This window comes from Ambystoma mexicanum, chromosome 5p (assembly GCF_040938575.1).
Source record: "Ambystoma mexicanum isolate Mex_15411 chromosome 5p, UKY_AmexF1_1, whole genome shotgun sequence".
In the NCBI taxonomy this organism is placed as follows: Eukaryota; Metazoa; Chordata; class Amphibia; order Caudata; family Ambystomatidae; genus Ambystoma; species Ambystoma mexicanum.
This window is the reverse complement of record NC_090930.1, coordinates 306,869,452-306,889,379: the sequence shown is the minus strand read 5'-3', so window position 1 is coordinate 306,889,379 and position 19,928 is coordinate 306,869,452. Positions and strand designations below refer to the sequence as shown.

At 44.9% G+C, this 19,928-nt stretch overlaps 1 protein-coding gene across 6 annotated transcripts in view; it reads left to right on the top strand.

The window, feature by feature from the left end:
• MTMR1 (myotubularin related protein 1) overlaps positions 1-19,928 on the top strand; it is a 1,542,631-nt gene that overhangs the window by 128,000 nt on the left and 1,394,703 nt on the right. For all 6 annotated transcript variants that reach the window (XM_069612748.1, XM_069612750.1, XM_069612749.1 and 3 more), the window contains exon 2: positions 18,270-18,375. In XM_069612748.1, the coding sequence (XP_069468849.1) occupies positions 18,270-18,375 (106 nt within the window). The remainder of the gene's footprint in view (positions 1-18,269; positions 18,376-19,928) is intronic.

The following is a 19,928-nucleotide window of genomic DNA, read 5'->3' as shown; positions in this document are numbered from 1 at the left end:
CTCATTGCTCCGGCATGGGCCAGGAGGACGTGGTACCCGGACCTTCTCGACTTGTCCATCTGCCCTCTACGTCGTCTTCCCTACCGAGACGATCTGCTCTCAGGGGACGGGGGTCAGGTTCTCCATCCAGAGGTCAGATCCCTCAACCTTCACGCTTGGCTTCTGAAAGGTTGAGGTATAAGGCTTGGGACCTCCCTGAAGAGGTGATGGAGGTGTTGCTTTCGGCTTGACGGCCAGCAACAAAGTCCCTGTACCGTTGCCGTTCGAGAAAGTTCTGCGACTGGTGCAGGGTTAAGAATGTGGATCCTTTTTCATATGACATTCCTGTGGGTCTGTCTTTTTTGCTTTCTTTGGCCCACAAGGGCCTGCAAGTGGGTACAGCTAAAGGTTACCCGGCAGTGCTGTCCATATTTAAGCGTTCATCTGAAGAGGTTTCTTATTTTAAAATTCCTTTAATTTCTCAGTTTCTAAAAGGGCTCACTAATGTGTTCACTCTGTCACCTTTCCAGGTGCCCGGTTGGGATTTGAACCTTGTTCTCAAGTTTCTAATGGGTGCTCCGTTTGAGCCTTTGCATTCCTGCCTTTGAGACTGTTAACTCTTAAAACTGTATTTTTAGTTGCGGTCACTTCCACTCGCAGAGTGAGTGAGTTGCAGGCACTTTCAGTTAAGCCATCCTTTACTGTGTTTCACAAGGACAGGGTTGTCCTTAGAGTTCGTCCTTCCTTTCTTCCAAAGGTTGTGTCGGAATTTTCATTTAATCCAGAAAGTTATTCTTCTGGCATTTTATCCTCCTCCGCATCCTGGTAAGGAAGAGGAGAGGCTCCATAGGCTGGATCCTAGGAGAGCTTTAAGCTTTTATATTTCACGCATGTCCCGGGTCAGAGTGGACGATCAACTCTTTATTGGTTACGCTGGAAGGCGTTTGGGTCAAGCTGTTACTAAGCAGACTTTGTCTTGATGGATTATCCTGGCAATTTCTGAATGTTACCGCTTGGCGGGTAAGGACCCTCCGATAGGCTTGCAGGCCCATTCTACCTGGTGTATGGCTGCCTCTACTGCCCTGCAGAGGGGTGTGCCTATTCGTAACATCTGTGATGCAGGCACCTGGGCTTCGGTCCATACTTTTGTACGTCACTACTCTCTCGATTGTATCCATAGGCAGGATCTGGCCTTTGGCAAGGCGGTTCTTTACTCTGCAATTTGATTGGGCATTCTAAATTCCTTTTCCCACCTCCTTACGTTGGTACTGCTTTGGGAGTCTTTCATAGATATGGAATACGTCGGAGGACCCAATCCCCTCGAAGAACAAGTTCCTCTCTTACCTGGTAACGTTCTTTCGATGGGATGGTCCAACAACGTATTCCATATCGCTCCCTCCCTGCCTTCCCCGCTACAGTTTTTCTTCTGCGATTGCAGCTTACGTTTCCGCAAGGCTTTGTGTGGTCAGACTGGCAGAAGAAAGGTGCCAAACTTTCTTGAAAAAAACTGAGGCTATGGGCGTCGTGCGTCCTACTTATAACATCCAGTGCCGTCGGAGGAGGTCCTCGAGGGCGGCGTATCGACGTCATCGACGCAGACGCCGAAAGATTTTCCGAAGCAGCACAGCTGTGGTGATTACTGTCATAGATATGGAATATGTCGTCGGACCATCCCATTGAAAGAACGTTACCAGTTAAGAGAGTAACTTGTTCTTCTTAGTAAATTCTTGCTCTGTACCCTGATTCACATTAGATTTCTACGCAACAATTTGTAAATGCTGTAGGTTTGCAAATGATAGTGTTGGCATGTGGGCCAGATTGGACTGCATGATCTGTGTAGGTAATGGTGGGCATCTCAACCCCTAGTGTTAAACACTGGCTACACACAATACATAATCAACAGTGAAATGGGCAATGAGGAGAAAAATTCCCTTATGCACATGCTGAATAGAGCAGAGCTTCAGAGTGGGTTGTGAAGTATTTGGAAAACGCAAAAAGGGAAGTCCCATAAATGAACCACTTTGTTTATGATTCTATGCGGCCTAGCCTTTATTCAGGCGTGGCCATTATTTTTTTGTCTTGAACAAATCAATTGAAAGGCACACAAATATAAAAAAATGAATTATTTATTTCATAGGCCAATAGGTCCTACAGTATAACATATATAAAGAAAATTATTACGTTCATATATACTTAATCTGCTGCAAATCATACAGATAAAACAAACACTGATTTGTGTACATTAGATATCAACAACAATACATCACCACTCAGAACCTATAATCCAGATCTGCATATAGACAAGTTGAAAATACACTCAGTACATTTATGCAGGTTTGTTAACTGGATATAGAATACCAAAAAGAAAAAAAACAATTCTTGTTTGTTGAAAGTGGAGTTTTATCGCACACGGGTAAGGCTGTAGACATGAGTCAATCAGATTCATAAATGTAGAGTCCTAATCCTGTACTGCTGACCCTATCTGACTACTGCTAAACAGAATCCATATGTGCCATTACCTCGTGGCTATTACATACAAAAACAAACACACATCCCAAGTCTACGTCCCAAATACATTCACAAAAAAGGACTGTATTTAGTGCCACATTTGTACAAGCAGGACTTTTTTGCAGAAGTTGGATTTCGCTGCCTTCTTCAGGACCCCAAGAGAGATTGGAGCTCTGTGGATGTGATATATTTATTTTAATTCTTGATGGAGCACCAAATCTCCCGCAGGCCTGACGCCGCACATTATACAAAACAGAACAGACAATGAGAGGTGACAGAAAAGGAATGTCTTAAAGTTCTTTTTAAAGTCGACCAAGGAAGGGGCTACCGTACAGAACACTGTGCGGAATAGTAAAGACTGACAAGTGCTATAGAGGTAGGGGTTGAGAGGGTTTAACGGCTCTCGTTTTTACCCTATCTCTTAGTTGATGATCACAATTAAGTCGAATTCAGTCAATTGACCGAGTGACTTTAACAACTGTGCCAACGCGTTATGTTACCAGTTGCAAATTCGGTTTCCTGTTTAAGAAAAACCACATGGTGTGGAGTTTGGAGGATTAGGTAACTGGTGTTAAGTGGTTCAATTGTGGTCAGCTGTGAAGAAAGGCTGCCTTTTTAAAAGCAATCTTAGTTTCTAACGCAGGAGGACCAGGTGACTCACGGCATGCGCTGACGACAGAGGCGGAAGTGACGGAAGGGTCGTGATACACTTCCAGTAATTATCTAATGGTTGTCGTTTGAGGTGTTGCTCGCCTGGCGGTTGCCCTCTTTTGAAGAACGAGCTGTTATTAGCCAAGACGTGATGAAAGGGGGAAACTAATGTCACCCTGCATTTCTCACAGTGGTGTCTAGGCATTTCGCGGCACGAAGTGGTTCAACTGTGAACGTGCACGGACAGTGAAGAGTCCTGCTGAATGTGAGGGATTTGGTCAATCCTCATCAAGGATTCCCAAAGTTAACAACGCAAAGCAGCACTATGAATGCTCCCGAGTAAAAAAGTATGTGGGGTCGGGATAAGCTCTTTTCACAGTAGCTGATGTTGTGATTAATAAGAATTAAGACAATACTAACGTGGTAAAACAAGCCGGAGAGTCGGGTTTTAGTGTTTGTAGCAAACTGCATGCAACATTGGTTTAAACCTTCCTCGTCCACCAGTTAGGAACAGAGTCGGTTTTGTCAAATAAGTCCCCTTTTAAGAGTGCAGGTTGAGATAGTGCAGAAAGTTAACATGCTTTCGTATAGTACTTCACCTGAACATTACAATTGGATGTTATTATACCTAGTTGGGTACAGCTCAAGATTAATCTAATTTACAAAAGTATTTTTTATATATAGCTCAAACTGTGCGGTCGTGACTGAATGGTGTGTTTGTGTCAACAGATTGCAGTCTACTTTCAAGACCCACCTACAAAAACCATTGGAAATGCAATCGACTAATTCTACCACGGTGAGCCAACTGTAGGAGACTTGTAGCTCCTCTAGTGGATGGCTGGTTGAATAATTAACAGCATTACTGATGGCTGTGTTTTTATGCCGTTTCCCTTAAGGTCCAAGAAGAACACTATTGTGAGGAGTGTGAAAGAGAGTGAAAACCTGTTTGTCGAGTTTCCCCTGAAGAAGTTCTTCAATTTTTGTCATACTGTTGCAAAAAGACTGAAATATGTTGGTTGTTTTTGGTGGTGTACATTATGACAGCATTTACTAATTGTCTATTTAGTTAATTAGAACCTTGTTTTATTTATAGTGCGCGCCTGACCCAGGGGTATCTGGGCGCATGGGTTAAGGTAATGGTTATACAGTTTATGCGGTTTATACAATTTATACATACACAATACAGTTGAAACATTAGAATGGCTGGGAAGTCAGGTAGGTAGGGGGCATAGAAAAGCAAAGGCAGATATATATATTTGTGAGTGTGAATGCGGGGGGTCGAGTTATTTGAAAAGTTGGGCTGGTTTTGATGTCTTGTGGAAGTGTGTTCCACAATTAGGAGGCTAGAACCGGGAAGCTCGTTCCACCAGCTCTTTTTAGGCAGTATCTGGGCACCACCAAACAGGATGTGTTAGTGGATCTGGAAATTCTGGCAGAGGATTTCATTGTAAATTTGTCTGTGAGATATGGTGGGGCTAGGTGGTTCAGAGCTTTATATGAGAAGCAGAGGGTTCTTAGATCAATTTTATTTTCTATAGAGAGCCAAAAGCATTGCGTTCTAGTGGTGGAGATATGCTCTTTTCTAGGAATGTTTAATGCTGCTCTAAGTGCATTATTTTGCAGAACCTGTAGTTTATTGATTATAGATTTGTTGGCACCTAAGTAGAGGCTGTTGCAATAGTACAGTTTGGATGGGACAAGTGCTCTGGCCAGTATAAGGCAGCTGTTAGAGGACAGTAGGGGTCTGCAAGCTCTGATCAGCTTACCAGGGTATGCAGTGGCTGATGCGGTCATGTTTACTTGTTTGGTGGAATTAATGTTGGCATCGAGGTAGAAGCCAGGGGTTTTTATGTTATTGGCAATCGGGATGTTGTTGCCATCAATGAGGATGCTGCTGTAGTTGGGACTAAGTTTGAGCAAGTTGTTAGGTGAGCCGACTAGGAGTAGCTCGGTCTTATCATCATTCAGGCAGAAGCCATGTGTGGCCATCCATGCCTGAATGATGATGTAGACTTCGTCGATCCGGCAGACATCAGAGTCGTAGATGCCTGATAGTGTTAGGAGTATCTGGGTGTCATCTGCATAGTTGGTATAGGTGACACCCAGACGGTCCAGTTTGTCGAAAAGGGGCTTTGTAAAAATATTGTACAATGTAGGCGATACACAGGAGCCTTAAGGGAATCCACATGTGATGGGGACAGGGTCGGCCGCAGCTGTGGATGAGAAAACACGAATGGTTCTATTTGTGAGGAAGGATTCAATCCACATGATGGCAGAGTTGGAAAAGTGTGCTGCCGATGACAGGTGGTCACAAAGGACTTTATGGTCCACCAGATCAAAGGCTGCTGATGGGTCTAAAAAGTAGGATGGCAACTTTACCTTTGTCTTTTAGGTCGTCGATTTGACTCTTAAGGTCAACAAGGGCCGTTTCCGCTCCATGTTGGGGTCTAAAGCCGGATTGACGGATTCCTAGTAGTTGGTTTGTCTCTAGATAATCTTGAATTTGCAAGTATGCAACTGTATCTAAGATTTTCAATAAGAAGGGGACTGTGGTGATCGGTCTATAATTCGTGGGTATAAACGGATCTAGTGTTTGTTTTTTGAGTAATGGGAGAACCCAGTATGGTTTGAGATTACTTGGGACAGAGTTGCTGGCAAATGAGGAGTTATACGTTTGGTGATAAAAGGATACATCTCTGGCTGCTTCTTTTATGATTTGAGCAGGGTAACTGTCCCCTTTACAATTGGATGGTTTCAGAGATGCTATAATTCTTTGTAACTCAGGTATGGACACCTGGTTGAAAGTGAAGCCTAAGTTAAGGTGTGTGGATGGTTGTATGATTGGGCTGGTGAGATTGCCAGAGGCAAGTTGGTGCCGTTTGTCGACTATTTTGGACTGGAGCCCTGTGATTTTATTGGAAAGAGCATTTTGAATGCTGGTGCACCAAGATGTGTCCTTGGTACAGGTATCAATAAGTGGATTGGGAATTTCTAATTCCTTTTGGATATTAAATAGTTCTTTCATGCTAGAGCTTGCCTGGTTTATTCTGACGTTGAAAGATTCTTTAGTACGGATTATCTCACTTTTGTAAGTAGCAGTAATGTTGGTTAGGTTATCTTTATTTTCTGTGGAGGGGGTGGTTTTGCAGAGTATCTCGTTTTCTTTTTTCTGTATGTAGGAGTTTCAGTTCAGGGGTGAACCAGGAGTTCAGATGTGCTCTCGGTTTGCCTTTTGCGCAATTTTAGCAGGGCGATGGTATCTATGGCTTTGGTCATGGCCTCATTGTAGGTGTTGACCAGCAGATTCAAGTCGTTAGTGGAGGGTATAGCATTAAGTATTAGAGTTACCAGAGGTGTTATGGCCTCAGAAGTAATGTTACATTTATTCCTAGTCGGACACATAGGTGCAATGGGGGGTTTCTTAGACTCTAGATTGTTGGCATTGATTTCTAAGGAAAGGAGATGATGATCAGTCCAGACGAGTGGTAAGGTCTGCTACCCAATCGAGTGACCTACCGTTCACATGAGTGTGTAGGGTGCTTATTTCTATGAAGCCTTGCTGGTAGGTCTTTGGGATCATTATAGCCAAGGTTAGTCACCTAGGATGATGTTTTGCGCCATGGGTTTAGTATTTTCAGCTACTAGTGTTGTGATGTCTTCTTCAAAAGATCTGGGGGGACCTGATGGTGGATGGTGATAGTATTTTTAGGGTATGTTTGGAGCTTGACCGTGAGGTGTGCACAGGATGCCAGAGGAGAGGAGGTGGCTGGTCTCATGTCTAGGGTAGGTTTGAAGATGATGGCTATTCCTCCACTTAGAGCGTTGATCTGTCAGCTCTGAGGATGGAATAGTGGTCGGGGATGGCTAAGGTTAGAAACTGGCCAGCTGCGTCATGCAGCCAGGTTTCTGTTACTGCAAGGAAGTCTAAGTTGTTGGACAGAATGACATCTGCGATTTCAGTCGCGTGGGCAACAAGGGACTCGACATTTAGTAGTGCCCCTTTTATGGAAGGTTTTTGGGTGCCCTTCTGGGCGAGGTGAGGGCTGTAGTCAGCTAAATTCTTAGTCCTAAGAGTGTGGGAACCTTTGCACATGCGTGTGGGATTGTTAGAAACTGTGTACAATTTACTATTGGTCTTGGTGCTATGTTTGGCTGGTGGATTGGAGTTTGTGGTGATGTTACCTATTCTGGTGTTCCGCTCTGTTATGTCAGGGTTAGTGTCAGGTGTGCCTACTTGCTGCTTAGATGCAGTAGGTGTAAGTATAGGTGTGCCATGATTAGGGCTAGGTGAGGTGTCAGGAGTATGACAAAGTGTGCAAGATCTTAGGCAGTGACACCTAGTCATGCCAGTGACAGGGAAGGAAAGGTTGTTTGCGGAATTGGAGTGGAGGCAAGTATGCTCTGTTATTAGAGTATTAGTCCTAGTTTTAGTTTCAAATGTATGGCCTTTGATGTTGGTGGTAGAAGTGAGGTTTGTGCCTGGTGGAAATGGCGGTTTGGAAGGCAGAAATGGTGTAGGGCAGGTGATATGGTGGTGCTGAGGGCAGGCAAGTTTGGACAGACCATCTTTGTAGGCTACATAGTGGGTACCAAGGCATGGTACGCTATCTTGGATGATACAGTAGGGGAGCATGATTATGGTGAACAGGATTTGCATGGGGAAGTTGTCGTGCAGGTGCTTGCAATGTTCTCACAGGCACAGTGGGCTGCTAAATAGGCACAGTGGGCTGCCGAGTAGGTGCAGTGGGCTACAAGATGGGCACAGAGGGCTGCAACAGGCCAGTTCAAGTGGGCACATTGGATTACAAAACGGGTACAGCGGACTAGAAAACGGGTACAGTGGGATGCAGAATAGGTGCAGTGGGTTAAAAAAAATAGGCCCAATGGGCTATAAGATGGGCACAATGGGCCATAAAATAGGCACAGTGGGCTGCAACAGGCTAGTTCAGAGTGAGCACAGTAGGCTAAAGAATAGGCACAGTGGGCTGCAAAATAGACACAGTGGGCTATAAGATAGGCACAGTGGGCTGCAGCAGGCTAGTTGAGAGTGAGCACAGGCACAGTGGGCTGCAAAACAGGCACAGTGGGCTATAAAATAGGCACAGTGGGCTTTACGATGGGCACAGTGGGCTGCAACAGGCTAGTTCAGAGTGAGCACAGTAGGCTACAAAACAGGCCGAGTGAGCTGCAGAATAGGTGCAGTAGGCTACAAAATAGGCTAATTTAAAATAGACCCCATAGGCTGGGATTGTCAGGCACAGCGGGCGTATTTGTTGCGGATACAGTGGGCTAATACCGTGGTGACCTGAAGGTTTGATACAAATTATGGCATGAAATACGCAGGGTGCAACACGTGGAATACGTGTATAAAGTCATATGGGTAGAGCGGGGTCCATGATCATACGTTACAATAGAGTAGGTGAAAATACTATGAGTTGGTGGAGGGTATTGCCGTAGTTATGTATATTACTTAGTCTCCAAACTTGCACGTAGGCGTGGATGCATCCGGCGGTCATGGAAGCAGGTTGAATGTTTTTTGCCTGGAAAGATATATGGAGGAGCCAGTGCCGCTCACTGCGGTGGACAGGGGCAAACGGGGCAGGCCTTTTAGTGGCCTTGGATGTGGCCGCTGGCTCCTTCCGCCTGCCGGTGGATCTTTGCTGATAAATATGCAGGTTACTTAGCAACCACCGAAAGGAAGCCCAGCCTCACTTTCGTGCCGCATCGTGCCCGACATTTTGAAAAAGCATGTAAGCGCGGTGCGGTTCGGGGCACAATTCAGGATGGATTGAGGAAGGTAAAAGGTGAGGGGGTTCACAGAGGGGCTGCAGCAATGGATGGCTCACCAGATGAGGGTAGGCCGCGGATTACGGGTCCTGGTATGGTATGGTATGGTGTATTGTCCTTGTGATTTTAGATACAAGGATTCACTTAATAAGGACACTAGTTGTCTGAAGTGAGCAGCCCGTAAATTGGGAGCTCTCTTAACTGTGTATTCGACAGATGTATGTGTCATTAGTGTGGGTCGAATGGTGTTTTAGTCAGTGGTTGAGTGAAATATTGACTGCGAATATGCACATTTGCACTTTTTGAGACAAAATAATATATAATAAAGTTTTATAATTAATTGATTTAGTCGTGAAGTGGAATTGTTGTAGCTGTATACAAAAGTGTTTTTGTTCTCCTTGAAGGGTCATAGCATGGAGGCAACGAGATTCTATAGTCTAGGAGCTATCACATGCTAGTAATTGGGGATGAATCTCGGGGCCATTAAAACTTTCCCCAGTGTCTTTCTGTTGCATTTGTGGTGGAATCGAGTTCCCCCATGCTGGGGCAAGAACATCAGTTTTGTTTTTCCAAATCTGAAGCAAGACTGAAGCAAGGCAGGGAAAGTCTTGCCTGTTCCTGTGACCTAAGAGAACGTCCTGGAGTGTAGCAATGAATCTGTGCTGAGATGTCGGTGGGTGGAATGTTATTAAGACATTTGAACGTGAGTGTGAATATCTTGAAAGTGAGTATATAATGGATATTACTACAACAATGAAGTTGAAACCTAGATAAAAACAGAGTTAAAAATAGAAAAGGTAAAAGTTCAGGGGATGTGGAAGAGGAAAAAAGAAAAAAGTCAAAACTAAAAAGAAAATCCATCGCCCAGATTGAAAAAACCTCTGATGCGAAAGAGTATTGTTCATCTAAAGGAGAATAACCCAAAGAAGAAAAAGAGCCAAACACGTTTCGTGTAACGAGAGGTGAGTTCCCAATGCACACATAAAACACCCAGTGGGCCAGTGTGCATTAAGCCAAACAACCACAAAATGTGGACTTACTGTGCAATCAAGCTGTAAATTGCACTCAAAAGAGATTCAACACCACAGATGGATGGCTAATGTCCATAGATGTGTCAGGAGCTGTCACCGCGATTATAGTTTTTTTTCTTCTTTTTTTTTTTTTGGAACAGTTTTCATTATTTTCAATAACAAAAAGACAAAAGAAAAAAAAACAGTGAACAGCAATTATACATTCCATGTGATGTGTCCACCGACCACCCGTTACCCCTCTCTCCTATCTTGAGCCTAGCCCACATCACCACCTTCCACCACCCATTATGAGGGCACCTCCCTTCCCTCTCCCCCCGAAGAACCATCGTCCTCCAGGCCTGTCTATTCAGACCCAGACAGTGTGGCTACTAGTTGCATCCAGGCTATCAATGTCTCCAATTCTTCATCTCCACCTCGATTGACTGCTTCGCTCGACACCACCGTTTCCTCATCCACCCATTTCTGAAGATCCTGTCACTAGGCTTCTACTTTCAGTCTGTTGCTTGCTCTCCAGCTCATAGCAATTCTGCGCTTGGCGATTTTGCAAGCCAAGTCTTTGAGTTTGCTTATGTGTTATAACATGCACAACCACATAGATTCCAGCCCCAGACTTATCTCTTTCCCCGCCAAGAGGTGGCTCTACCTCCCTCCAGAATCTCCTTATTTCCGGGCATGCCCAGAACATATGCACCAGTCCCGTATTCTCCTCCCCACATTTAGGACATGTTTGTATTCCCGCATTCTTAAACTTGGCTATCTTCTGAGGAGTCATATACGCTCTATGGGTAACATATAACTGGATTTGTTGTAACCTCACGTTCCTGGACACTTTTCTGTGGTATCCCTATACCCTCAACCACAGCCTGTCATCATAGGTACTCCAGCTTCCTCTTCCCAATCCGGTCTCAACTAGATCACCTCCTTCCCCGCCCTTGACATCAGCAGTTCGTAGATTCGGGAGACGACATGCCCTCTGTCTGTCACATCATAAAATGTTTCTCTGGCTGACCTACTATGCTAAGCATTACTCACATAATTTCTGGGATGAGTGCCAAACAGCGGCTTTTCTCAGAATCCCAAGATGACACAGCTCTTCTTAAGACACAAGTAAATCTAGGTGTTTAATTGCGTGATGGCATTACAATACATCCTGCATTAGCAAAGTCCTCCAATCCCAAAAGTGCACCTAATCAAGGCAGGGACTATCGTGGAACACAGTCCATATAATCAAGGACCAAAAGTCAACAAAAGCCCTTATTGCCAACTGCGCAATGAAGCCGTACCCCAAAACACAGCCAAAGGATGTGGAGATCATCTAAAAGGTGCCCAATAGGGTTCACCATAGGCGACGTAACCTGCACTGTGAGGTGCAAAAATACCCCAGTATCCCTTACTGAGTGTGTTGTGGGCTCATGATCAAACTGTGGAGGGGTTATCGGGCACCAACCCATACCCGTATCATTCTGACCCGAGTGAACCATTCCTGGTAATAAATCTATTATATTCTCAGTCCATTATTGTGCTGCCTCCAAAAGTAAACCCCCAAAGGGGAGAGAGCCAGCATCCCACCACTCCTTCACCGGAAAGTTATCAAAACTGAATAAGGTGGGGTAATGGTTACTCATAGATGTAGAGTAGAAAACTTGCATCCAGTATTGGGGATTTCACTGCTTACATTGACATCACCAATGTTGTGGGTTGACCTAATTTAACCCATTTTCAATGGTATCTAGTCGGTGCATCCATCTCGCTTCAAATGTATTCAGCTGTCGAGGTGTGGATGTGCTCTTGGGTAGAGCTTCTAATATCCACCAAGACAGATCATCAGTTGTATGTCCGTACTCCATAAAATGGGATATCAAAGGTGCATTGATATTCTTACACGTAATGCGCGACCTATGCTCTACAATTCTTGTATGTACAGGTCTAGATGTTTGTCCCACATACTTTAATCCACATGGACATTCCACGCAGTAAATGGCATTTGGGGTTTTTCAATTGGTATGGGCAATTGGGATTCATTTCCTTCATTTTACTTCAAATTCCTTATTTTGTTTTGCTGAATCTGCAAAGAGTGCAGCCCCCACAAGGGAAATGGCTTGTAAATTGTAAATGGGCGTAAATCCTAACCAGTCATCTTGTTCCTGTTGACCTGTGATCTGGAGTGTACGAATAAATCCTTGAGGTTCTTCTGCCTTGTCATCACAAACAATGGCAAGGGTTCATCCGATAGGTCCAATCTGACAAGGGCCAGAATTTCTTAATTACCTTCTTTACCGCATAGGTGTGTAGTGTATGGTAATACACACACCAATTTATATTCCTTGCAAGGTTCTTTAGAAGTTAGAAGGGTTTGCCTAGGTGTATACCTGGCTCTCTTATCTGCCCTTGTCACCAGTTTAGTTGGGTACCCTCTTGCCACTAACCGCTCTTTTCAGGTTCTCACTGTGGATTGTATAATCAGAGATAGAAGTGCAATTCCTCCTTAGTCTGAAAAATTGGCCATACGGAAGGTTATCCTTGACACTCCTTGGGTGAAAGCTGGTAAAATGGAGCAAGGTATTCCTATCCATAGGCTTTCTGAACAGAGAACACTCTAGTGTCTCATTCCTCACACGGATACTGAGATCCTAAAAATGGATCACACTAATGCTGGTATTGATTGTAAATTTGATTTGTGTATGACGTAAATTAAGCCATCCAAAAAATTCCTGAAGTATGTCCGCCGGCCCCTGCCAAATCATAAAAATGTTGTTGATATAACGACACCACAGTTGAATGAGGACCAGGAAGGGATTGGAATTTTTGAGAACAAAATGATGTTCCCACATGGCTATGTACACAATAGCTAGGCTTGGCGCAAAGGCTGCGCCCATCGCCGTGCATGGAGTCTGTAGAAAGAATTGATCTTTGTATTTGAAGTAATTTTTTTCAAGTGCCATGGCGAGTAATTCCAAAATAAATTCAGCCGAGATGTCCCGAGGTGGTGGTTCGGTGACAAATATCTTGCGTATACATTGAATTGGCTCCTCCTGCAGGATACTCGTATAGAGCGCCCGTATATCGAGGGTGACCAAGATTTCTTGTGAAGTAATTGGGGCATGAAGCTGGGCAATGGATATATCCTGGACTGACTAGGCAGATTAACAGGGAGACCAGTCTTCCCACCGGACAAGTGCAGATGGATTTTCAGGGTGGGACCTAAAAAGAATCTCTATAATTGGTTATTTATAACGCGCTTAATACCCAGAGGTTTCTAAGTGTGGCCCCGGGCATCGTACCCGTGTTGCGCCACGTCTTCTTGCCCCTGAGCTATCCTCCAGATACAAAGCTAGGATTGTAGTGAAACAGAGGCTTGATAAATTATTTGTTAAAATGATGTTGCCTTACTCATTCCCGATTCTGCAGCTCGGGCATGCCTTGATGGAGCATTGTAAGGACTAGGCCCTATTAGAATTGTGCAAACCTCCAGAATGAATACAGACATGTTTCATGGCTCATTGCAAACTCGTGGGCTGATTTGTGAGATGGATGTATAGACTCTTAAAGAAGAGGAACAGTCTATCTAAAATGGTTTGATGAGGTGATGTGAGAAACCTGAATGCTATAGATGTGCTCATTGACTGGTGTGACCTGTATACACAAATGATGCAAGTTGAACTGACGGGGGAGTTGTCAACTTATCAAGTGGTGTCTTTAGCTCTTGTGATTGAGGCAGCATCCCCACCACCAAGATACAATTGCCCAAATGACAAGACAAATGCATTATGCATGAAAGGTTGCTGTACGAGAATGGGATTTCCTCGAAGGTTTCAGAAAGTATGGGCCCTCTGCATGATATGATATAGCAATTATAGCGCGCCTATACACAAGTGTTTCAAGGCGCGACGAGGCAAGGGAGGGGGAACAAATGGAAGACAGACAATGATCCTACTAGGCCAGGTGTCATTCAGATCGCGCAAGTGCATGGGAAGGGGGAAAAGGGAAAGTGTGTGGGGAAGGGAGAGGGGAAAGTGAAGTACATGGGATAGTAGAATAAATGAGATAAATAAAACGGCCTGCTGGTGGCAAGTGCAAGGTAAGTGCAGACAGTGCTAGTAGGGGGACTGTAGGGATACAGAAAACAGTCCCCAGGTGCAGGGGCTGCCAGGGAGGCAGTGCAGGTGGGCAACTGGTGGGGCCTGGTCCCGAGATCAGAAAGGGTGGCCAGGTAACCAGTGCAGTTTCTGTCAGAAATTCAGCAGGGGAGAGGGGGAGAGAAAGCAGAAGAAAAGAGGAAGGTTTTGAGGTGCTTCCGGAACAGGAGATGGTTCTCCTCGAGTTTCAGGGAGGCTGGAAAGCTGTTCCAGAGGGAGGCCCCTGCCGAAGATAGAGATCTACCGCCAACTCGTTGCTTGGAGAAGCCACTAACCCTGAGGGAGTTGGAGGCGGATGAGCGAAGAGCTCGAGAAGGAAGATATTTAAGAAGAGAGAGTTGAAGGTATTGCGGCCCCAGGCCCCAGAAGGCCTTGTGGACAATGCAGGGGGTTTTGAACTTAATCCTCGCAGCCACTGGGAGCCAGTGCAGAGATTTCAGTCCTGGAGAGATACGATCCCTGGGCCCCTGGGCTTGAGGCCAAGGACAAGTCTCGCAGTGGATAAGTTGCAGAGGGCGGAGAGTAGAGGCAGGCAGATTTAGATAGAGGCTGTTACAATAGTCCAGCCTAGAGGGAACCAGAGCTCTGGAGACAGTGAGCTTCTGGGAAAGGAGAGGAAAGGAACAATACCTCTGATGAGGTGCAGCTGGTAGTGTGACTTCTTAGAGACGTCAGAGATGAGAGGAGAGGAGAGGAGGATTGTGGAGTCGAAGATGACCCAAGGTTTTTAGCCTTGCAGGTGGGAGCAGGAAGAGGGCCAAGAGGCCTGCCAGAGAGCTGCAGGGAAGGAGGGAGTGGGTGTGCCGATGAGGAGCATCTCATTCTTACTGGCATTAAGGCAGAGATGAGGGAAGGAGAGGAGGAGGCCGAACGTAGCCTGAAAATGAGCTGGGTATCATCCGCATAGCACTGAAAGTTGGGACAGAGAGCGGCGACGCGGTGGGCAAGGAGTGCCAGGTATTGGTTGAACCGCCAGGGAGAGAGGTTAGATCCCTGGGGTACACCACAAGTAGAGAAAAAGATATCGGAGAGGAAGGACCCAAGTTGGACCTTGGAGTGTCGGTCGGAGAGGAAAGAAGTCAGCCATGCCAGAGCTTGACCAATGATACCCAGGTTATCACGGAGACGGTTGAGCAAGATGGCATGAATCTTGTCTAGAGAACTTCAGCACAGTAATGGGGTTGGGTGCTGGCGGCATGAGGTGAGTGATATGTAGAAGAACTTACTCCGCAGGTGGGTGGAAAGAATGGTCACGCTGGCTGTGAGAACATAAGAATATATAAATCACCCGAAATGCACCACTTGGACCATAAACTATGTTATTGGTATTTGTCAGAAAAGTAATCTAAATAACGTGTTGTGACGGGATGAATCGAGTCTTTTTAAAAAAAAAAAAAATATCAAGGAGAAGGGGTACATCTTCAGCAAATCTTCTTTCAGCAGCACTATTTGCAGAGTTTGCCTGCTTCTGCATTGTTCCTCTACAGTCTCATCTTCCACTCGCTGACTTTCTGTAAAGCCATATCCCTGATTAAGTAATGAAATCTGAGTCATCCATAATGAAACAAGGCCTACTTTTTGTGTTGGAATAGTCCAAAAACTTTCAAAGGGCGAGCTTTTTAATGTCCATGCAGTCCCTAAAAGTTTACGTATCCACACATGTAATGTTTTAATAAGAGGATCCTGGAGGTAAAAGCATGCAAAACATTACTTTTTGTTCTTTTCGCCATATCGTAGAAATTAGAAAAAAAGGAATACGCTTTAGTTGTAGTTGACTAAATATGTGTAGTGCGAATGTCGTGGATACGCTGTGCAAGCCATAGGTTGCATCTTTTTATGTGTTTCTGGATTTTTTTATTTTAAGTAAAACATGGTGATGGCATGTGAAAAGTAGGCAAGCAATCTCACCCCCTCCCCCCTGTAGCTTCTTATTTGTGAAAAATGTTCGTTTGTCTTCCTGATAATCTTCAATAATCAATCAACTACATTTACAACCTAAACAAATACAAAAATGTATGACTCACACAGCGGACATTGATCGACAAACGGGCTACACTAGGGAGTTTGGGTAGGAACCGGTTTTATTACTGAATATGTACATGATTGGCCAAATTAAACAAGTGGTGTCTGAATTAAGCTACAGGGTGTCAGAATTACTCTTCTCCTTGGTGGGGTACTGTTCTGGGAAAACATAGCTAGAACCAGTGTCTCTCTTACAAATAGTGTTCCAACAAACGTTATGTAAGTGTTCTGTAAATATAGGGGCTGGATGTCCCCTGGCAAAACCACCGTATTTCCACAGTTCTTGCGGTCTCTTCTCTTGAGCTCTCTGTCTCGGATTAAGAGGCACCCTGTTTCCCACATTTCACTGGGTTTTTTCTCCTTGGCTCTAGGCGGCGTACTTGGAGCTTGTGCTTTTATTCTGTATGCAGGGTGGTGAGAGGTGCTCCTCTTCTAGGATAGGCTGGAGCCAGAGGATGATGGAAGGATCCCCTAAAGCTGGTAGATTATTCTCACTAGTTTCCCTTCGTCCATTCACTGTGTTAGTGTTCTGCTTCCTCAGCCACCTGCTCCACTATGCCTCTCTCCTTTCTGCTGTTGCACCACTAGTTTCGCTCAAACAAAGCGTTTTCCTATGCTAGCTGCCTTTCTTGGGGTTCCCTTGTCCTCTGGTCTTCCCTTTACCAGAATTCCCTTTTACACTTTTCTGTACTCACTCCTTCACTAGTCCTTTACTGGTCTTTGTTGCCACCTCTTCACTTCCTTCTACTTTCTGAAGATTACTCAAGGTTCCCCCACTAACTTCTTTCTAACATCTCCTCTTTCAGCGTCTGGAAACTTCTGCACTCTTCACCCTCGGTCAACAATTCCCGCTACCCACTCTGCTTCAATTCCTGTTCTTTCCTTGACTAGTTCTCATTATATTCTTGCACCACCTGTCTATTCTCCTCCCCACTTCCTTCACCCCTTTCGTCACCTCCTTCATATTTGTGCACTTTCACTAGAACAATTCAGGCTTTCCAAATCCCTGTTATTGCAATCTCCTTCCTCACACCTCGCTTAGAGTATTCGGATTCTCCATTTCCCTACTAACCCTCTTTTCTTCATCGCCCCTTTGAGAGCCCCCTTCGCCCCTTTGGGCACGTTCTTCCCTCTATTCCTCTGGGCCAATCTCCTCGAATGCTTCTCCTGAGCTTCCTGGGCCCTCCTTGCAGGCCCCTGTCTCCTCATTTCCAGCATTCTGAGTCTCACCACGTGCCTCCTGCTCCCCCCTGGCTTCAGGAACTCTGCTTCAGTCTCCTGCCTTCAATTTTTTCCCCAGCTCCCTCTCTTCCACTCTCCAGCCAGAATCAAAGGAGCCATTCCTGTTGCCACTAACTACTACGAGCCCCCAAGGTTGTATACAGGGTTGGCCCCTTCTTTCCAGTCTCCCTCCGGTGGTATGGGGATCATGTGTGTTTGTTTCGTATAGAGAACCTGGTAGTGTTAATTCTCTGAATCGCTCTGGGCCGCTGCTTTTAAGAACCATGTCTGCCATACTGGCATTCCTAACTCCCTTTAGTTCGTTAAGTGGCAAGTTGACTGTCTCAGGGGGCGGGGGGGGGGGGGTATCCTAGCCTAGCTCAAGGTCCCCCCTCTTTGTTGGATTCTGGGGCCGCTTGTGCACCCACCTGGGGGAGCCAAGCACACTATATCTGACGGCTCAGCGTTAACGCTGCTCCTTGATTTTCTTAAAGGGGCAAGAGCAGCTACAGTTATCCTGTGGGGGAAGTGCCTATTATGCGGCCCCTCTCCCCCAACATCCAACAACTCGGTCATACAGGGCATTTTGTCACACTGACTGAATATCTGTTAAACAACTGCTTTAGTCTGGCTTTCGGACTCCCTCTTGTTTGCAATAAAAAATACAAGTTGAGCATGTAGTTAAAATTGACTATTTTTCCAAATTGAAAGCTCAGGATGCAAAGACAAGGGTAACATAGAGGTTTTTGTTTGTCCCATTTTATAAACGTTATGTGCTTGATTGAAATAAAATGTATTGATATGTAAAACCTTTAAATATTTGATGAACAGTTTAGCATTTCATGGATTAAAACAAAGCAGACTTAATAAAGAATGTAAGTTATTCAATTGCATAACAAATATGCCATCTAATGGCCGTATTCTGTTCTTACAGCCCTACAGGTTCTCATGTTGAATGGTGTAAACAGCTTATTGCTGCTACAATTTCCAGTCAGATCTCTGCACCTGTGACATCTGAAAATGTATCCAGAGATTATAGAGTGAGTCATATTTGCTTAAGTCATCCTGCAAGATGATACTGCACTATTGCAGACATATATCCGCACTCAAATGTCATTTTAATGTTTTAAAATGCAACCCCCCAGTTCAAATATCACTGCGTTTCTTTTGTATGGAAAAACTATTCTTTGTAATCAATCAAGAGCACTGTGCAGACTGCTAGCGTACTCTTCCTTTACTTGAAATTGGCATTGGTTCACTCTTTGTACCTATTAAATCACGTTGATTCTGGAGCTCTTGGTCCTTGCTGTCAAAGCAGTGCTGTCCTTTTGAGAAATGTGTAATCGGGCCAGTATGTGTGAGCACTCAACCCTACCTCCCAGCCCCCCATGAACCAGGCCCTGCTCCTACCTGTGCATCCCATGTTGGGGAGTGCATTATGGGCATTGAGACATAACCCATCACTGTGTGCACCAGCTGCCACTCGCTTTTTCGGGAACAGCGCTCCATTTCAGTGCTGTGCCTCCTAACAAAATGACTTTCTACCATTAAGGGTGTCACGTGTCACGCAGTACCCCATTTGGGGTACTGTCTCAACTGAGGGTCTGCATCCAGAAACTGGTGCTAATGAGCATGATCCATAGAAAGCCTTTGGAATTAATATTTGGGCGATCTTCTAATGTCCTTTTTTGGGCCATACTTGAGGTGGAAGTTGGGGAAGAAAATGTCATCTTCCTTCCTGGCTTCCTGCTGCAGTGTGTGCCCAAAAAAGAGGGGTGGAGCCAGTGACCAGGCATGATTTGATGGACTTTTATATTTCTAACGTGCATATCCCCGAAGGGAATTTAGCAGGGACTGCATCTGGGTGCAGATCAAATTAGAGTTAAATAGGCATAGATGGCATATTTTGAGGTAGCCAGTAGTTTAAACAGGTACATTTTCATTTGCTTCCGAAAACTATATAAAGAGTGGATTTGCCACAGATTTTGCAGAAGGGAATTACAGGCACGGGGGCCAACAGAAGAAAACAGTCTTTCTCCCCAAGTGGCTGTTGTAGAGGGTGGGTGGGGTGGAATTACTAATAAACCTTTGTTTTTTGGATCGTAGTGTACGAGTGGGACAATGGGGTCAAATCTTGGATGTCAAATAGATTGCGGCAAGCCCATGGATGCATTTGACGACCAGGCATAGACTCTTGAACTCTATCTGCTGTTGTACTGGAACTCTGAGATAGATTTTTTCTGTGGCAGTGAAAAGATCATACATACTGCTGAGTTCTGGGCCACCTGTAAGCGTTGAATTGGCATTTCGGCATACCCGATAAAAGAGCATTGTAGTAGTCCAGCTTGGAGTTCGTAAGAGTACCTACAACAATAGGACAATCCTTTTCAGAGAGAAGTGACAATAAGGGTTTTAGAAGTGTCAATTGAAAATGAGACTTCATGATTTGATTAACTTGTAGATTGTAACTTAGGCTAGACTGCCAGATGCAACCTAAGTTTTTTAAAGACTGAGTAGAATTAGTTGTGGTCCCAAACCGAGTGGGACAGGAGACCAAGGATATCGCATTAACCAGGTTCTTTTACGGGTTGAA